This window comes from Carassius gibelio, chromosome B22, assembly GCF_023724105.1.
Source record: "Carassius gibelio isolate Cgi1373 ecotype wild population from Czech Republic chromosome B22, carGib1.2-hapl.c, whole genome shotgun sequence".
NCBI lineage: Eukaryota > Metazoa > Chordata > Actinopteri > Cypriniformes > Cyprinidae > Carassius > Carassius gibelio.
In genome coordinates this window covers 15,265,156-15,281,332 of record NC_068417.1, presented here as the reverse complement: position 1 = coordinate 15,281,332, position 16,177 = coordinate 15,265,156, and the positions used below count along the sequence as shown (strand labels likewise).

Here is a 16,177-nt window from a genome sequence, read left to right as displayed (position 1 = left end):
TCTCAATCTGAGGTGAAAGTCGTCTGTGCAATCTACAACTTTTATTTTTATAGATTTTTGAATGTAGAGATGCAGCATCTAATTTATGATATTTGTGGGGCTCTTATTCTGTAATTACACATCAGACAGTCCTGAAACGATGCAGCTGACATTGTGTCAAGGTTTACTCTCAATATGAGGTGAAAGTGGTCTGTGCAATCTATAACTTTTATTTTTATAGATTTTTGATTGTAGAGATGCAGCATCTTATTTTTGAGATTTGGGAGGCTCTTATTTTGTAATTACACATCAGACTGTCCTGAAACCATGCAGCTGACATTGTGGCAAGGTGTACTGTCAATATGAGGTTAAAGTGGCCTGTGCAATCTATAACTTTTTTTAATATACATTTTTGAAAGTAGAGATGCAGCAGCTTATTATTGAGATTTGGGAGGGTTTTATTTTGTAATTCCAAATCAGACTGTCCTGAAACGATGCAGCTGACATTGTGGTAAGGTGTACTCTCAATCTAAGGTGAAAGTGGCCTGTGCAATCTAGAACTTAGATTTTTATAGATTTTTGAATATAGGGATGCAGCATCCTATTTATGAGATTTGGGTGGCTCTTATTTTGTAATCTCACATCAGACCGTCCTGAAACGATGCATCTGACATTGTGGCAAGGTGTACTCTCAATCTGAGGTGAAAGTGGCCTGTGCAATCTATAACTTTTTTAAATAGATTAAGCAGCTTGTTTATGAGATTTGGGGGGCTCTTATTTTGTAATTCCACATCAGACTGTACTGAAACGATGCAGCTGATATTGTGGCAAGGTGTACTCTCAATTTGAGGTGAAAGTGGCCTGTGCAATCTATAACTTTAATTTTTATAGATATTTGAAAGTAGATGCAGCAGCATGCAGCTGACACTGTACTTTCTGTCTGTGCATTCTAGAACTTTTATTTGTATAGCTTTTCGAATGTAGAGATGCAGCAAGCATATATTATTGTTCTTATTTAGTAATATGAGTATTAGAGGGTTTTTATTTTGGTATTCAGCATCAGACAGTAACGGACTGTGTGTTGGGGGAAAAGTAGCGTTCGCTGGAAGAGCACTCCATTCAGATCAGTTCTCAGATGGTATTACCGTAATACGCAGTTTATACGCGACCCTGGAAATAACGTGGCGGCTAGATTGACCGTGCTTTTCTACTTGGCGGCTGGCTTGACCGCAGTGGACTGCGGGTTCGCATTTGTCCCACTGACTGTACAATAATAATTATTTTTCACACCAAAGGATTTTTGGTAAAACACGAATGATACGTAAGATTTGATTTAGCTAAGTTATTTTTGGGATAGACCTGACTTTCACTTTCATTTTGAGTAACTTTCCTTATGGACAACGCCCTATTTTCTCCATAGAACCTGCGTTATTTTTTGTGGAAAGGTGTTGAAAATGAAGGTCTCTGTAATACTCGGAGTGTGTGCACTCTTTCTGTCTGGTAAGACATTTGTTTGTTACGCTATTTCTTCATTTAAACGATAAAAACAAATCGCGCTGTGACGCAGTTATAATTTTTGTGCCAGTTTTGATAATGTACCACTCGCTGTATCTGTTTTGAATATCTGAGTGTTTCAGATTATAATTTTATAGTCATGGTCATATATAAGCTTATGTTTTTTGTGTGTTTGTCCATCCATTGTCCGGCTACTTTCGGCCTATAGCCTCCGGAAATGTCCGGATGAATGCACATGACGTTTAATGGCGTCGCTATATTATAGAGAACGATGTTTAAATGCTGTATATGTGGGACGGAAGGTTTGGGGATCGGGCATTGCAAAAATGAATTAGCCTATTCTCTGCTAACAACATTACGTAACTGCAACGTAATCTGGTGACCAAAGTTTCGTCGTGGCTGGAAACCGGAAAAGTGAAAGGTGCGCCACAACGAAACTTTGTAAAGTTGCCAGTAAGTAACTGCAACGTCGCGGATCGGTAGTCTTGTGCTGGTAATAAGTTGGTCATTTTTTAGAATTATTTATTATTTTATGGGCGGACATGCAGTTAAACCTAATTTATGTCCTCATATGCCCAAATTAATTTAAAGGCTGTTATAGCAGCTGTGAATGATGAATACAGACTCAAATGAATTCAGCCAAATTATAAATAAAAATATAGGACATAGCGAAATATGAAATGGAATATAGCGAATGAAAGCATTCAGCCCATACAGAAGCACATAGATTGAAATATATTAATAATAAATACATTTAACATATATTTAAATAGATATATATCATTCTGTAAGCATCCAGGGTCAAAACATTAAATACAAATATGCAAGTCTAAGTAAGCACTCAGCACATTGCATTTAAATATTTAAAAAGCCGTCTTTAACCATGCACACAATTCATCAACTAATCACATGCTCCCACAATAATACATCCGCTAATCACACCCTTAACCAAACCACTACAAATAATTAATTGAATATCATATGCAATAGCTTATGAGCAGATGTATTATAGCAAATAAAGTTTAATGAATCTCACACCTATCATATAGCATTATGGCCAGTTCACACTGCCACAAAAACTATTTAAAAAACATGCTTGTTTTGTTTGGGCTGTGTTTTGCCTGTTTGAGTATGGTAGTGTGAATCGGCTTTTAGGTGCTTTGGAAACCAAAAAAAAAAAAAAAACACAATATATAGAAAATGTTTAAGCAATTAACATTAAATTCTTAAATCTTAAGTAATTCTTACTTTCTCAATTCTTGCAATATTCAAGTGTTCATGTCCCCGAATAATATCTGCATCCACTGAAGTCTGAAGAGAACTCAATTATGCTAGTAGACAGCCATCCTCGTGAGAGAGAGGTCTGGTGTGGAGGGTGGATCTGGAACTGACTTCTCTTGATTATCTGCCTTCACAAACTACCCTGAAATACAATTCAAACATTAACAATGATTGTTATAAATGTAACGCAAGGCTCTTAAATTCATAAAGCTCATTTTGGATTCTACAGCTCATTTTGGAAATATAGTTAATATCAGTAATATGCAGCATGCACGATACAAGGAAGTGGTCAGTAACATCATCACTTTGAGATATGATATCTATATCAGTAAGGGTACTTTATGAAAAATAAACTGAATAAATTTAAGTTGTGTTATGGATTCAAATAGTTAAAAGCAAAAACTCTGCTGAACCTTTCATGTCCTCATCTAAATGTTGGAAGTGGTCCTGACACGATGATCATCATGCAGGCGATATGCTGCACACCGTCTTGATCAGGCTCCTGAAGTCCCTCTTCAGCGTCTCCGTCTGCCGCAGCATGGTGTCGTTAACCCCGGCGTGAAGCACGTCCACTCTGATGCTCCCCTCACCCTTCAGGATCACGGGAACCTGTGCAGAAATATCAAGAACATGAGCACCAGGGAAACAGTGAGTGTGGACTTTACCTTCAGGTAACATAGCACGAATGTGCCGGACGATGGAGTCTCCGATGATCACAGCGTTGTGTTCTGTCTCGCGAAGTGGAGCGAATCGGGTTCTGGTGGAGATCCTGAAGACCGGAGGCGGCGGATGGAGAGAGGTCGTCGCCCAGGGCCTGGTTCATGTCTTACACTGTGAAATAGGGTGAAGGACATCTGGGAAGATCGTGTCCTGGGTACACCGGGCCTTTGCAGAGAACCACACAGAGGAGAGGTGATAGGAGGGTTAGCTGTATACTTACCCTGGACTCATGAGCATCAACCCCTGAATATTTCCAGCACAGCTCTCCACTTGCTCAGTTGGGCCTGCTTCTCCACGATATTGTGGATCTGTTTCTTCACGGCCTCCAGCTCCTTATTAGAAATAAACTAATCAGAGAATAGGGGAAATGCAGAAAAGAAAAATTAACAACAATTATCATATGTAGTAAAAGACAACAACTCTCAAACATTATAAAAGGTTCAGTGTAACTCAACTGACTTGCTTCTCTCCTGTATGCTTTCATGTGAGTCTCTTCAGACCTTGGAACGGTAAATTAATTATGAGCTTCTAGAACGTTTGGCCTCCTAACTGAACTCCCTAAATGTAAAAATAAAAACAGTATAAATAAAAAATAATAAACCATAGGTTTCTTAGTCATATTATAGTTTTTTCAAAATTATTTCATAAAAATTTTTCCAACCAGGATAAAGTGTATGAAAAGTGCTCTGAGTTGATGCAGAAAACAAAAATAATTGAGCAACAACAAAAACCTGTTGCTGGAGATGGGCTTATTGAAAAAGAAAACTGCTTCTTTGCTAGCAGGAGGTGCTTTGAGAGTGATTGAAACAGGGTCGGGGACATAGTAACATTGCCAGGTTCAATCCCGGGATTAGCGCTGTGTGAACAAAAGGACACATTACCCGTGTATTTGCCGAAATCGCAGTGTGAAAGGGGCTATAGAAAGCTAGATGATTTGCCAGCTCTTTAAAGTTTTATTATTCAACAGGGTTTGAAGAGTATATGAAAATAAACAATGATCACAATTATGTATTATGTAGTTTTGTTTGTTTGTTTGTTGCACAATAAATACAAAATGCACAATATCACCCTTAGCACTCATGTATGATCGTCTGAAGAATGAATGTGTAAATCGGTGATATTCATATGTTTGTATATTTGCTTGCTACATTTATGATCCAGGTATTCTGAATCTTTTAAAAACATATCCTAACACTTTACTGATTTTTAATTTTGTCCCACTATCCCATATTTATAGTAAATGTTCATCTCTTCAACAGCTGTTTCCAGTGATGGTGCAGAGGTATTGTCAGCGTCTGTGCCAGTGGAGGGAGATCCAGTCACTTTAAACACGGATGTGACATTAAGCCCACAACAAAGAATTAAATGGTACTTTAATGACACTCGCATCGCTCAGATAATTGGAGGTCAGAGTTTCATCTGTTCAGATGATGAGTGTAAAGAGAGATTCAGAGACAGACTGAAGATGGACAATCAGACTGGATCTCTGACCATCAAAGACACCCGAAACACAGACTCTGGACTTTATAAACTACAGATCATCAGCGGCAGCACCATCAGTGACAAGATCTTCAATGTGACAGTCACTGGTATGTATGTATGTATGTATTTGTAATTACAGTATCTGCAAATGTTAAGCCGCAAAAGTTGGTTGAAATATGAATCCTGCATGTTCTGCGCGTCTCTGTGTGAATGAATGAATGGTTTGTTTACTACATAGACTGAAGCGCGTGACGCTTGCAGTAATGAGGACATAAATACATAAAAAACAATCACAAGAACTGTTCTGAGTCACTTCACAAGCATTTTACCGTTTCATTTTCCAGTGTCAATTTAAAGGTATTCACGGTAGCCCGTCAAAATAAATGTTCATTTGTACATAAAGGCATTTTGCTAGAAATAGTACTATTATTTTAGTAGAATATATGATACTTCTACTACTGTTGAAAAAATTAATAAAAATTTATTTTTAAAGAAATAAATCACACGATGTTTTAATTTTAATAGCAAATCCCCTCTATTTATCAAAAAATTAAATGTGTTTAAATTTCATTAAGTAAAAGACAAATTAAATTTGGGTGAAATTTGTTTACTGCTTTTCATAATTATTACTTGTAGAAAAACTTTAAACACAATTGTAAATAAGTATAAAGAATCGCATTGGTTTTATTGTTAGTGATAAAAAGTTTTTTTGTTTTTTTAATTTAGCATATTTTTGTGTTTTTCTTTGGTACCGAGAACCGTGGATTTTCACTGGTATCTGTACCAAATACAAAAATTTGGGAACCGTGACAACACTATGTGGGTTGGCTAAATGCATGCAACAAAGGCTTCCAAAACTCTTAACTATCAAATATTAACAAGACTAATTATTTTCCTAGACCTTAATTGGGTAAAGATACTTCAGAGGTGTAAGGTTCAGTCTTTAGGAACTACATAGAAACAATTTTCACATTACTTTCTTTTATCCCAAATGTCATTTATTATTATTTCTTTTCAGGTACATCTGGTGTGAACCGAAATGTGTCTGTGGCAGAAGGAGATTCAGTCACTCTTTACACTGATGTAAATACAAACCAAAATTACAGAATTAGATGGTTTTATAATGACACTCGCATCGCTCAAATAATCGGAGATCAGAGTGATGTCTGTTCAGATGTTCAGTGTAAAGAGAGATTCAGAGACAGACTGAAGCTGGATCAGACTGGATCTCTGACCATCACAGACATCAACATTGCAGATGCTGGACAATATAGACTACAAATCATCAGCAGTACTGGGAGCAGCAGTAGCAGCAGCGAAAACATCTTCAGTGTTGCTGTCCGTGGTGAGTCAATTAACATTTAAAGCGGGTCATGCGGGCCATTCTGCTTAATTTGTCTTACACTAAACATTAAACAGAACAATTAAGAATTAAGGTGATGCTGGATATTTCTAAAGGAATATTGAGATACTGATGAGCTAAATATATACAAAATCATATTTATTAGGATGTGGCTCTCTCAAAATGTTGATGTTGTTGTTTTCCTTTTGACATTTATCTCTGTGAAAGGAAGGAAAAGCAGATTGTATTGGTTTAATTAAAAACAAAAATCCCACCTTGACCAGAAAGAAAGACTGAAAAAAAAACTACTCACATAAATGTGCAGTTGTTTAAAGTCAAGCTGGCTAGCATTATAGAATTGTTATGCTAAAAACAAACAATCTCGCAAGTTAATAGTGACAATTGAATAGTGACAGGATATTGTTTGTTTTGTAAGGCTCATCGATTTGGTCCATGGAACGTGGCTTCAGGTTTCTTGCATGTTCAGTCTTTTCATTGTGCAAAGTTATAAAATTTAAGGTCCATTCTAATCTAGCATATGGATTTTTTCTAATAATAATTATTATTCTGTCATTTGATTATTATATTTAACTTAAGTAAAAAATTACTACATGCATACATTGAATAAAACCCAAACAATTATCAGAGGTTATGTAGTACTATATACTTAGACCTGGATAAATAATATAACTACGTACAACTTAAATAAAGCAGACAATAACCAATGGTTATGACCAGTACTATGACTATCACCCCATAGTTAATCCAACTATATCCAGTTTAATTTAACTAAAGTCAAACTAACCTGAGATCTAGTATGCACTTAACCCTGGATGCGGAAACATACGCCTTCACATAATCTACTTGAGAAAAAAATTCAGAGTAAAACAGAATATAATCAACTGTAACAATTTATTAACAGTCAGTTAAATATGTATTATGCCAATTACATAACCAATTCAAACATATCAAATCAATCCAAGATATTGAATTCTCAAAGATGAATCTAAGAGTAAGATGCATACCTGGCTTTTAGAAAAATACATAGTATGAAGTGTGTGCATGTGCCCCATACAACGGGCTTATTCTGCAGAATCGTCCTGAACCTTTTGCAGTTTTCACTTAAATATCTCGAGCCAAAAAAAACATCCTCCAAAATGGAGGCAGGAACTAACAGTAGAATTTGCATTAATCAAGGCCTAGACATGTTAACACCATTTGGGGACAGATGGTAATTTGCATGAAAGACACTGGGAATGGCACACTCTCTACAGTGAGCAAAACATCTCTAAAATCTTAGGATCTGTATAACCTTTTAGTTTACTTCTTGTAAAACTGAGACCATTGTACCAGCCACAATTCAAATGATACCAAACATGACTGTAAATATCACTTGCAATCATATTGAACATTATATTGTGTTATTGACCATTCTGAGTGAGTGGAGTAAAGCGAGGGATGGGTGAGGGGAAGGAAGGGGCAGTTTTTATATTATGAGTTGCTAAATTTATTAGATATAAAAAAATAGACAGTTGGTTAAATACATGTTCAGTCGCATCAATATAAAGTCTGAAATCAAATTAATATGATCGAATGTATGTATTATACACACAAAATAAGTGTTTCAAAATATGATTTTGATTAATCTTAAAAATTGAAATGGTCATTTTAATTGACTTGGCTTGGAAAATATTATGTAATATATTTATGTATTTTAGTAGGGACACATTTTTGTAGAGACAAATTTGAAGAGCAATATGATTAAATAAATAAAAAATATATATATAATATATATATATATTCCATTGGCATGAAACAATAACACTTTATTCGAATATTAATCAAAGTCAATGAAATAGTCTACAGTCGTGGCTAATAAGATTAAAAAAACAGTATATTCACAATCTTAAAAAAATGGTTTTAAGTCAGTAATTTCTAAAGCCCCTTTCACACTGATTTTGGAAAATAATGTGTAGTCTACTGAAAGTAATGTGTCCCGGCAATTGTTTCCGGGGCACTAGATTTTGCACTTTCACACTGCCAGTGATTTCCCGGAATATGTGCGCGTGTTTACACACAAGACGTAAAGGTCCCGTGACGACACGTGACATCAGGGCGTAAAATGTAATGTACGAGTCGAAAACGTCAGGCACGTTAACTTTCACTGAAGCAAGCGAACGATCTCAGTGTCAGCACGAAAAGTGAGGAACTAACTCTGCTTCATACATTTTTATTTTATTTTATGTATTTAGCAGACGCTTTTATCCAAAGTGACTTACAGGGCATTCATGCTAACATTTTTTTTTTCACCTAACGTGTTCCCTGGGACTCTAACCCACCACTTTTTGCGCTGCTAATGCAATGCTCTACCACAGAGCCATAGGACACATATTATAGTTTGCACATATTTTTTTTACACCCAGTAAAAGATTCACACGATAATGTGCGTCATCATTATGACACACCCTTTACAGCATTGGTTCTGGCTTTTGTTCACACAAAGCTCATTCCAGGACTGAACCCGCCAATGTTACTAGGTCTCCAACCTGGGGTCAATCCTGGAATCAATCCCACGACGTGTTTGCATTCACACAGAAGGCGACCCAGCAATGTTCCAGGTCCAACGTGCAGTGCATTGATTTTGCTATTATTTGATTTTTATTTGACAACAGCCAGTGCTCCACACAGAGATCTGATCTGATCATCATCAGTGTGTCTGGAATGACATGAAGAAACGGAACAAACTGAGACCGACTCAGTCCAGAAGAACTGAGAAAAAAGAAGGATAACACAAAGGCTCGGTCAAATAGGGACATTTATTGAAAATTACACAAAATATGAACAGTGAAAGGGAGAAATTAGCCAAAAGAACAACAATTGAAAGGAGAGTGCATCTCCATGTCTGGACGGCCATTCAAGTCCATCCGCTCAAGTGCAGCAGTGTGGCTTATTTTAAGCATGTGCTTATGGTCCACAGCTGTAGTAATTCTGCTCAGTCACAAACATAAGTAACACAGGTTATCAGCCCCCTAGAGGGCAGACAAATAATAATTAAAATACATGCACATGTAACAGTAGCTACATTTCATGAGCCCCTTTCACACTGCACGTCGGACCCGCAATATTCCCGTAACATTGCCTGGTCGCCTTCTGTGTGAAAGCAACCACGTCCCGGAATTGATTACCGAATCGAACCCGGGTCGGGGACATAGTAACATTGCGGTAATCGATCCGGAACGAGCGCTGTGTGAACAAAAGCCAGATCTAATTCGGTATCGAAGTGATGACGCGCGTTATCGCGCGACTTTTTTACCGGCTGTTTTGAAGGAAGATCAACATTCGCGACGAAAACATATGTGCAAACTGTAATGAAGCAGAGATCAGTTAGTTCCTCACTTTCCGCGCTGACGCAGAGATCGTTTGCTTGCTTCAGTTAAAGTATAACGTGCCAAGCTTTGTCGACTCGTACATTACACGTCACGCGCTGATGTCACGTGTCGTTACGGGATCTTCAAGGGTTGTGTGTGAAAGCACGCACATATACCGGGTCATCACTGGCAGTGTGAAAGTGCCAAATCTAGCGACCAGGGAACAATTACAGGAACACTTTACCCCTGTATTTGCCGGAATGGCAGTGTGAAAGGGGCTATGGAAACTACTAATCCAATCATAATAGGACTAGAAGCACAATCAGAATTAAAATGTCACATGCAAACACGTCAATCTGTGTGAATTGGCTCGATCCAACTAAAATTTCGATTGGATTGTAAGAGGTGTTTTTTTCCTTTTGTAATCCGAGTGAGAGGACATGTAAACACTTGATCGGATTGAAAACAGAAACTGGAAAATACTGCGCAATGACGTAGAAATAGCGTGATGAAGTTTGACGTGCGTAACGGGCTGTTCTTCCTGATGAATAAAGTGTCATAAATAAGTGTCCTGTCATTATAAATCTCCCCTTTCACTCAGCGTATGTGAAGTGGAACAGGACTACATCCCACCAGTGCCTGTTTTAAGACTCTCATCAACAGACGTCTAGTTTTGGGTGTGGGAGGGGGCACTTTTACACCCTTTTTTTTAAGTAACATTAAGCAGCACAACAGTTCATGTGCTGGTCGTCGCCTAATTAGGACCCAAAGTAGATAAATATAACGTGTGCTTTTTGAAACAGCAGCGGGAATCTCTGTATATTCATACAAGTGTGCGCATGTCATAAGAGTAAATCCGATCAGAAGCTTGTGACATGTAAACGCGCACATCAACGTGATCACTTTATTCAGCGTTAATGTAAACACTACGTTCGTATTTTTGTATTTCAATCAGAATTAATTCATTCCGATGGAAGCAAAAAGTGTCCATGTAAACGCAACTAGTGTCTAAGATGCTTCAAAAAACTACCTGCAAAGCTACAGTGCTGTTTTAGGCACTTGTGTAAAAATGCTGTAAAATCAGGATGCTGTCAAAATGAATGTCATGAATAGATTTTCTTTATCAATTAACTATTATCAACATTTGATGTGAGAATCCTTTGTGTTTAAAACAGATTTTGCACTTGGTGCATTGTTTTTCAGGGAGCTTTGCAGGTAGATCTCTTGAAGAGACTTGGAGACAGTTCATCAGGATTGAGTCTGTCTCATTTTGTTCTGTTTCTACAGACAGACTGATGATGATCAGATCAGCACTGTCTGCTGTCAAACAAAAATGGATTATTACAATTAATGGCAAAATGAATGTTTGGAAATGTAAACTGATATTTCCTACTGACAATCTACAGAAAAGCATAGAATTTACTGACTTGAAACCATATTTGCTGCTGGAAACATTAATCTTTTAGGCTAGCACTGTACACTGCACAATGAATCTCTTGTTTACTTTGTGTCTCCACATTGTTGATTATAATAATTATATAATAATATAATGTATCAATTGTGCAGCTTTAATATTACATACACAATCATATCCATATACAGTATAAAGATTACATTTAAAACATTTGCTGTGGGAGTTGATTTTGTAGTTTATGCCATCAAAACAGTTTGATAATTGTTTAGTGTTTTTCTTCAGCAAAAAGATCCTCCAGCAGTTAGTGTTTTTTTTTGTTGTTGTTGTTTTCAGGTGTTTCTGCTGCTGAACGAGATAAAATTAAGTCAGTGAAGGAGGGAGAATCTGTCACTTTAGATCCTGCCATAGGAAGAATAGCATATAATGTGATGAGGTGGTATTTTAATGAGATTGTCATCGCTGAAATCACTGGAGATCAGAGTGAGATCTGTTCAGATGTTCAGTGTAAAGAGAGATTCAGAGACAGACTGAAACTGGATCATCAGACTGGATCTCTGACCATCACAAACACCAGAACCACAGACTCTGGAGAATATAAACTACAGATCAACATCAGCAGAATCAGCATTCACCGTCGTCGTCGCCGCAGCATCAGCATCGCCATCACCAGTGTGAAAAGTTTCAGTGTTTCGGTCACTGGTCAGTATAATTACACTTTACCTTGAGGAATTTTAAAAAGCAGGTCAGTATTTTTAAATCCAGGCAGTAATAATGACTGTCTGTATTTATTGTTTCAGATTCAAGTTTGTCTTCAGGTGCTGTAGCAGGAATAGTTATTACTGTTCTGTGTGTGGCTGCTGTTGCTGTTGGTGCTGCGATTTACTGTCGCAAAAAACTGTTTACAGCAGTACCACAGGAAGTAAGTATTACAGTTGATTTAACAAGATATGTGATTTTATTGTGCAGTTTGATTTAAAAGAACTCCATTACACTGTAAAATAATTATACATTTTAAATACCAAGATTACAGGAGATCATTATTCTCATTTTTTTGTTGTTGAAATTTCATATTTAATTAAATCTATTACTTGTAATTATTTGTGAAATTTAATAGCAATTATAAAATGTGTATATATATATATAAAGTATGATTATTTCAGCTGATTATATAATTTATGTCGCATGGTTTATATGTATAGTCAGGATGTAATGCAAATGTACACTGTAAAAATAACTTTTTTCAACATTTTTTATCATGCAAACAGAAGTTAACAGGTGAGGTGGTGTCCAAAACAATAGATTACAAATCATGTTTTAAAAACAGTAAAGCACAAATAATATGGTAACTAACAATGCAACTTCATTCAAAGAGCTTGTTGGGGCAGCAATAACCAGTACTCTTAGCATTAGCATTATTTTTGTTTTGCTGAACAGTGTGATATTTAAATCACAATTCTCTTGTTTGTAAATTGTAAGTTGTGATGTAGAGAATTCTGTTTCTGTGTCCAAGCCTTTATCTTTTAGAATATTATTTCAACAGCCATTCAAGAGCACTGTTTATTGAAAATCCTACCTCCTGTGAATCTGTTTTCTAACAGGATAACCTATAGAAGCGTGCTCAGATTGACACTATACAGGGATACTGTAGACTGAAGAATCGGTCACGCCGCGACAAGTGACATGATCCTGTAAGTGCTGTGAAGTAAAGCCGCCGACAGTGAAACTAAAGGATTGAAGATCACCATGTTACAGAAGAATCGCTGGCTGCACAGTGGACGAGTGTTCAGAGAGAGATCCTTTCAAGTCATCAAAGGTTAACTGAATCAAACAAACAACAGAAGCTATGAAGTGTTCATTAATACACTGTAAAAAAGACATCATAAAAACATTGTCTCCTCAGTGGACGTCTTTTCAACATCTGCAAAGACATAAGAAGAGAAGGGGGTGAAATGCTATTTCATGCATACTGAGTTTTTTACACTGTTAAAGAGTTGGATTCCCATGCTAAACATGGACAAAGTTTCAAAAATTAAGTTGTACGTTTGAAGGAGTATTTCTGTTCCAAAAATACTCCTTCCGGTTTGTCACAAGTTTCGGAAAGTTTTTTCGAGTATGGCTCTGTGTGACGTTAGATGGAGTGGAATTTCCTTATATGGGTCCTAGGGGCACGTTTGCCGGAAGAGCGCGCACTCCCATATAGCAGAGGAGGAGAGACATTCATTGATCAGAGCGAGAGCGTCGCGAAATGTCACAAAAGAAGCTTGTTTTTGGTTGCCAGGGCAAGACAACCCTGCACAGATTACAAAAAAAAAAAAAAACAGCATTAAGGGACCAGTGGATGGAGTTTATTTTTACAGAGCATCAACGGAGTTGTGCAAGTGTTTGTGTTTGTTCCCTGCATTTCGAAGATGATTGTTTTACAAACAAGGCCCAGTTTGACGACAGATTTGCGTTTAGTTTATTTCTTAAGGATGATGCAATCCCAACGAAAAAGGGTCACAATCGTGTGTTGAACCGCAGGCGGTGAGAAAAACTGCTTCAAATATCTCTGCCTCCTTGTTAGTGCGTCTGCCTCCCCTGCCGGAGACCCGGGTTCGAGCCCCGCTCGGAGCGAGTCATTGCTGCTGCTGCTCTCGTTCAGTTTCAGCCTCGGAATCATAAATAAACGGCTGAATCTGACTGTTAGCCATGGTTTGTTTTGGATGGTTTTTCCCTCACGGTATAAAGTCACAGATTCCAAACGCTCTCAACTCAAAAGCCTACTGGCGCTCGTGATTCTTTAGCTCCGCCCACACGTCACGCCTCCAGGCGCTCGTGTTTTTCCGGGAAAAATCGGTACAGACTATCTTTCTCTTATGAATATAATAAAACTAAAGACTTTTTGGATTTATGAAGGATGCAGTACTACTCTATAGGTACTCAAGATTAACAGGATATTGAGTGAAAACGAGCATTTCACCCCCCCTTTAAGGTATAATTAACACTGATTTATTTAATATGCATTATGTACCATGTGTTGAGTTCAGTGTAAAATGCATTGAGTAAAGAAGGTAATATAACCTTCCACTCATTGATTCAAAAAGCAGTATTTTAACATGAAACCTTTTTTTTTTATAAATATTGCTATGCCCCCACCCCTTTTTGGTCGGTCAGACCTATATACATTATAACCATTAATACAAATATCCTTGTCTAAAACAGATTTGCTTAGCCAAGTTTCAGTTAGAACAGTTACATCTGCATCAGTTTACTGTGCCCAAATACGAACTATATCCATTTTAGAGCTTAAACTCCGAACATTAAAATGAATAAAACCAAGTCCGCACCTTGATTTAAAATCTGCAGGTGTTTCTAAACTTGATTCAGGGTCGGAACATTTTCCAAAATCAAAAGTAATAAAACAATCAAGCACCTCTGTCTAAATGATTTAATATTATAATCTTTAAAATTTTCACTGTACAGTACAACAAAAACACAGCATTCGAGTCCAACATTTCATCTTTTCTCCATAAGCACCAATAAAGCCCTCCATAGTAAAGTACTGTGTCATGCATAAACATATCATTTATATATCATTGCTCTTTTGTTGATTTTGATTGCTTCCATTGTCCCCTAAATGGCTAAATGTAAACTTTGTTTTAACTCACCCACCTGTAATTTTCTAATTATCCTTAAGACGTGCTCAGATGTGCTTGATTATGGTTAGAATTTAACTCTACACGAAAGTGGATCTTGTGAACCAGTTCAATTGTGTGGCTAGAATGGCCAGTCAATGGATTCTCCTAGTTGCCTTATAGGGCTGCCTACACAAAAACTGCATGGGCCCAAAGGATACAAAAGTTGCTCTGGGCCCAAACTGGCTGGGCCATCAGAGGATTAATGTGGACAGTCCGCTAAAGTGGTCTGCTCACAGTGAGCTTGCGGTGAGCCCAAAGCTGTGGGCCTCACCTTGTCAAGCCTAGAATGTTTAGGTTTGGTGTGGGCTGGCCCTAGCACACTGTGCCTGCAAAAAGCCAGCATGGGCCCCACAGGGACATATTTGCAGGGTCATCATGGTCTTCTGGGTATTTAAGACCAGTGCTTTTTCTCACTCATTTCATTCAACAAAACTGCTATGATCTTGTGCATTGTGAATGTTTATTTATTGTACTTTGCTATGCACTGTTCCCTCACTTATTCTGTAAAACCATTGTTCTCAATAAAATACTGTCCATTCACTTTTCAAAACTCTTCTTTGTCCTCATACTCTTTCATGTTGTGCCTTTATCCTAGATGGCATGGAACACAACTACAAGCTAGGGTTTGCATTAAAAAACAAAAAACAAAAACACATTAACATACCACATCTATACACACTGGAAATACCTACTATTTAACTTTCACTGTATATAGTTTATCAAGTTATTATACAGGAACATCTAAATAAAATAGAATATCATGGAAAAGTTGTTTATTTTTTGTAATTTAATTTAAAAAAGCAAATGTTCAGGATTCATTGCACACAAACTGAAATATTTCAAGAGATGGTTAGGACTTGCAGCTTAGGAAAATTAAATCTTATACAATATATTATATACAATTTACATGTTTTGAAAAACAATATAATTATTGCACACAGTAATAAAAAACAACAATATAATGTAATAAAATATATACAGTATTGTTCAAAATAATAGCAGTACAATGTGACTAACCAGAATAATCAAGGTTTTTAGTATATTTTTTATTGCTACGTGGCAAACAAGTTACCAGTAGGTTCAGTAGATTCTCAGAAAACAAATGAGACCCAGCATTCATGATATGCACGCTCTTAAGGCTGTGCAATTGGGCAATTAGTTGAAAGAGGTGTGTTCAAAAAAATAGCAGTGTCTACCTTTGACTGTACAAACTCAAAACTATTTTGTACAAACATTTTTTTTTTCTGGGATTTAGCAATCCTGTGAATCACTAAACTAATATTTAGTTGTATGACCACAGTTTTTTAAAACTGCTTGACATCTGTGTGGCATGGAGTCAACCAACTTGTGGCACCTCTCAGCTGTTATTCCACTCCATGATTCTTTAACAACATTCCAC

The 16,177-nt window shown here is 37.0% G+C and overlaps 2 protein-coding genes across 2 annotated transcripts in view; both read left to right on the top strand.

Moving 5' to 3' along the window:
• LOC127987191 (dentin sialophosphoprotein) overlaps window positions 1-16,177 on the top strand; it is a 221,890-nt gene that overhangs the window by 102,426 nt on the left and 103,287 nt on the right. The window lies entirely within an intron of this gene.
• LOC127987201 (muscle M-line assembly protein unc-89) lies at window positions 1,028-15,318 on the top strand. Its single transcript, XM_052589461.1, has 6 exons — window positions 1,028-1,479; window positions 4,755-5,084; window positions 5,996-6,322; window positions 11,435-11,800; window positions 11,899-12,020; window positions 12,700-15,318. The coding sequence occupies exons 1-6, from the start codon at window positions 1,434-1,436 to the stop codon at window positions 12,709-12,711; spliced, it is 1,203 nt and encodes a 400-aa protein (XP_052445421.1). The 5' UTR covers window positions 1,028-1,433; the 3' UTR covers window positions 12,712-15,318.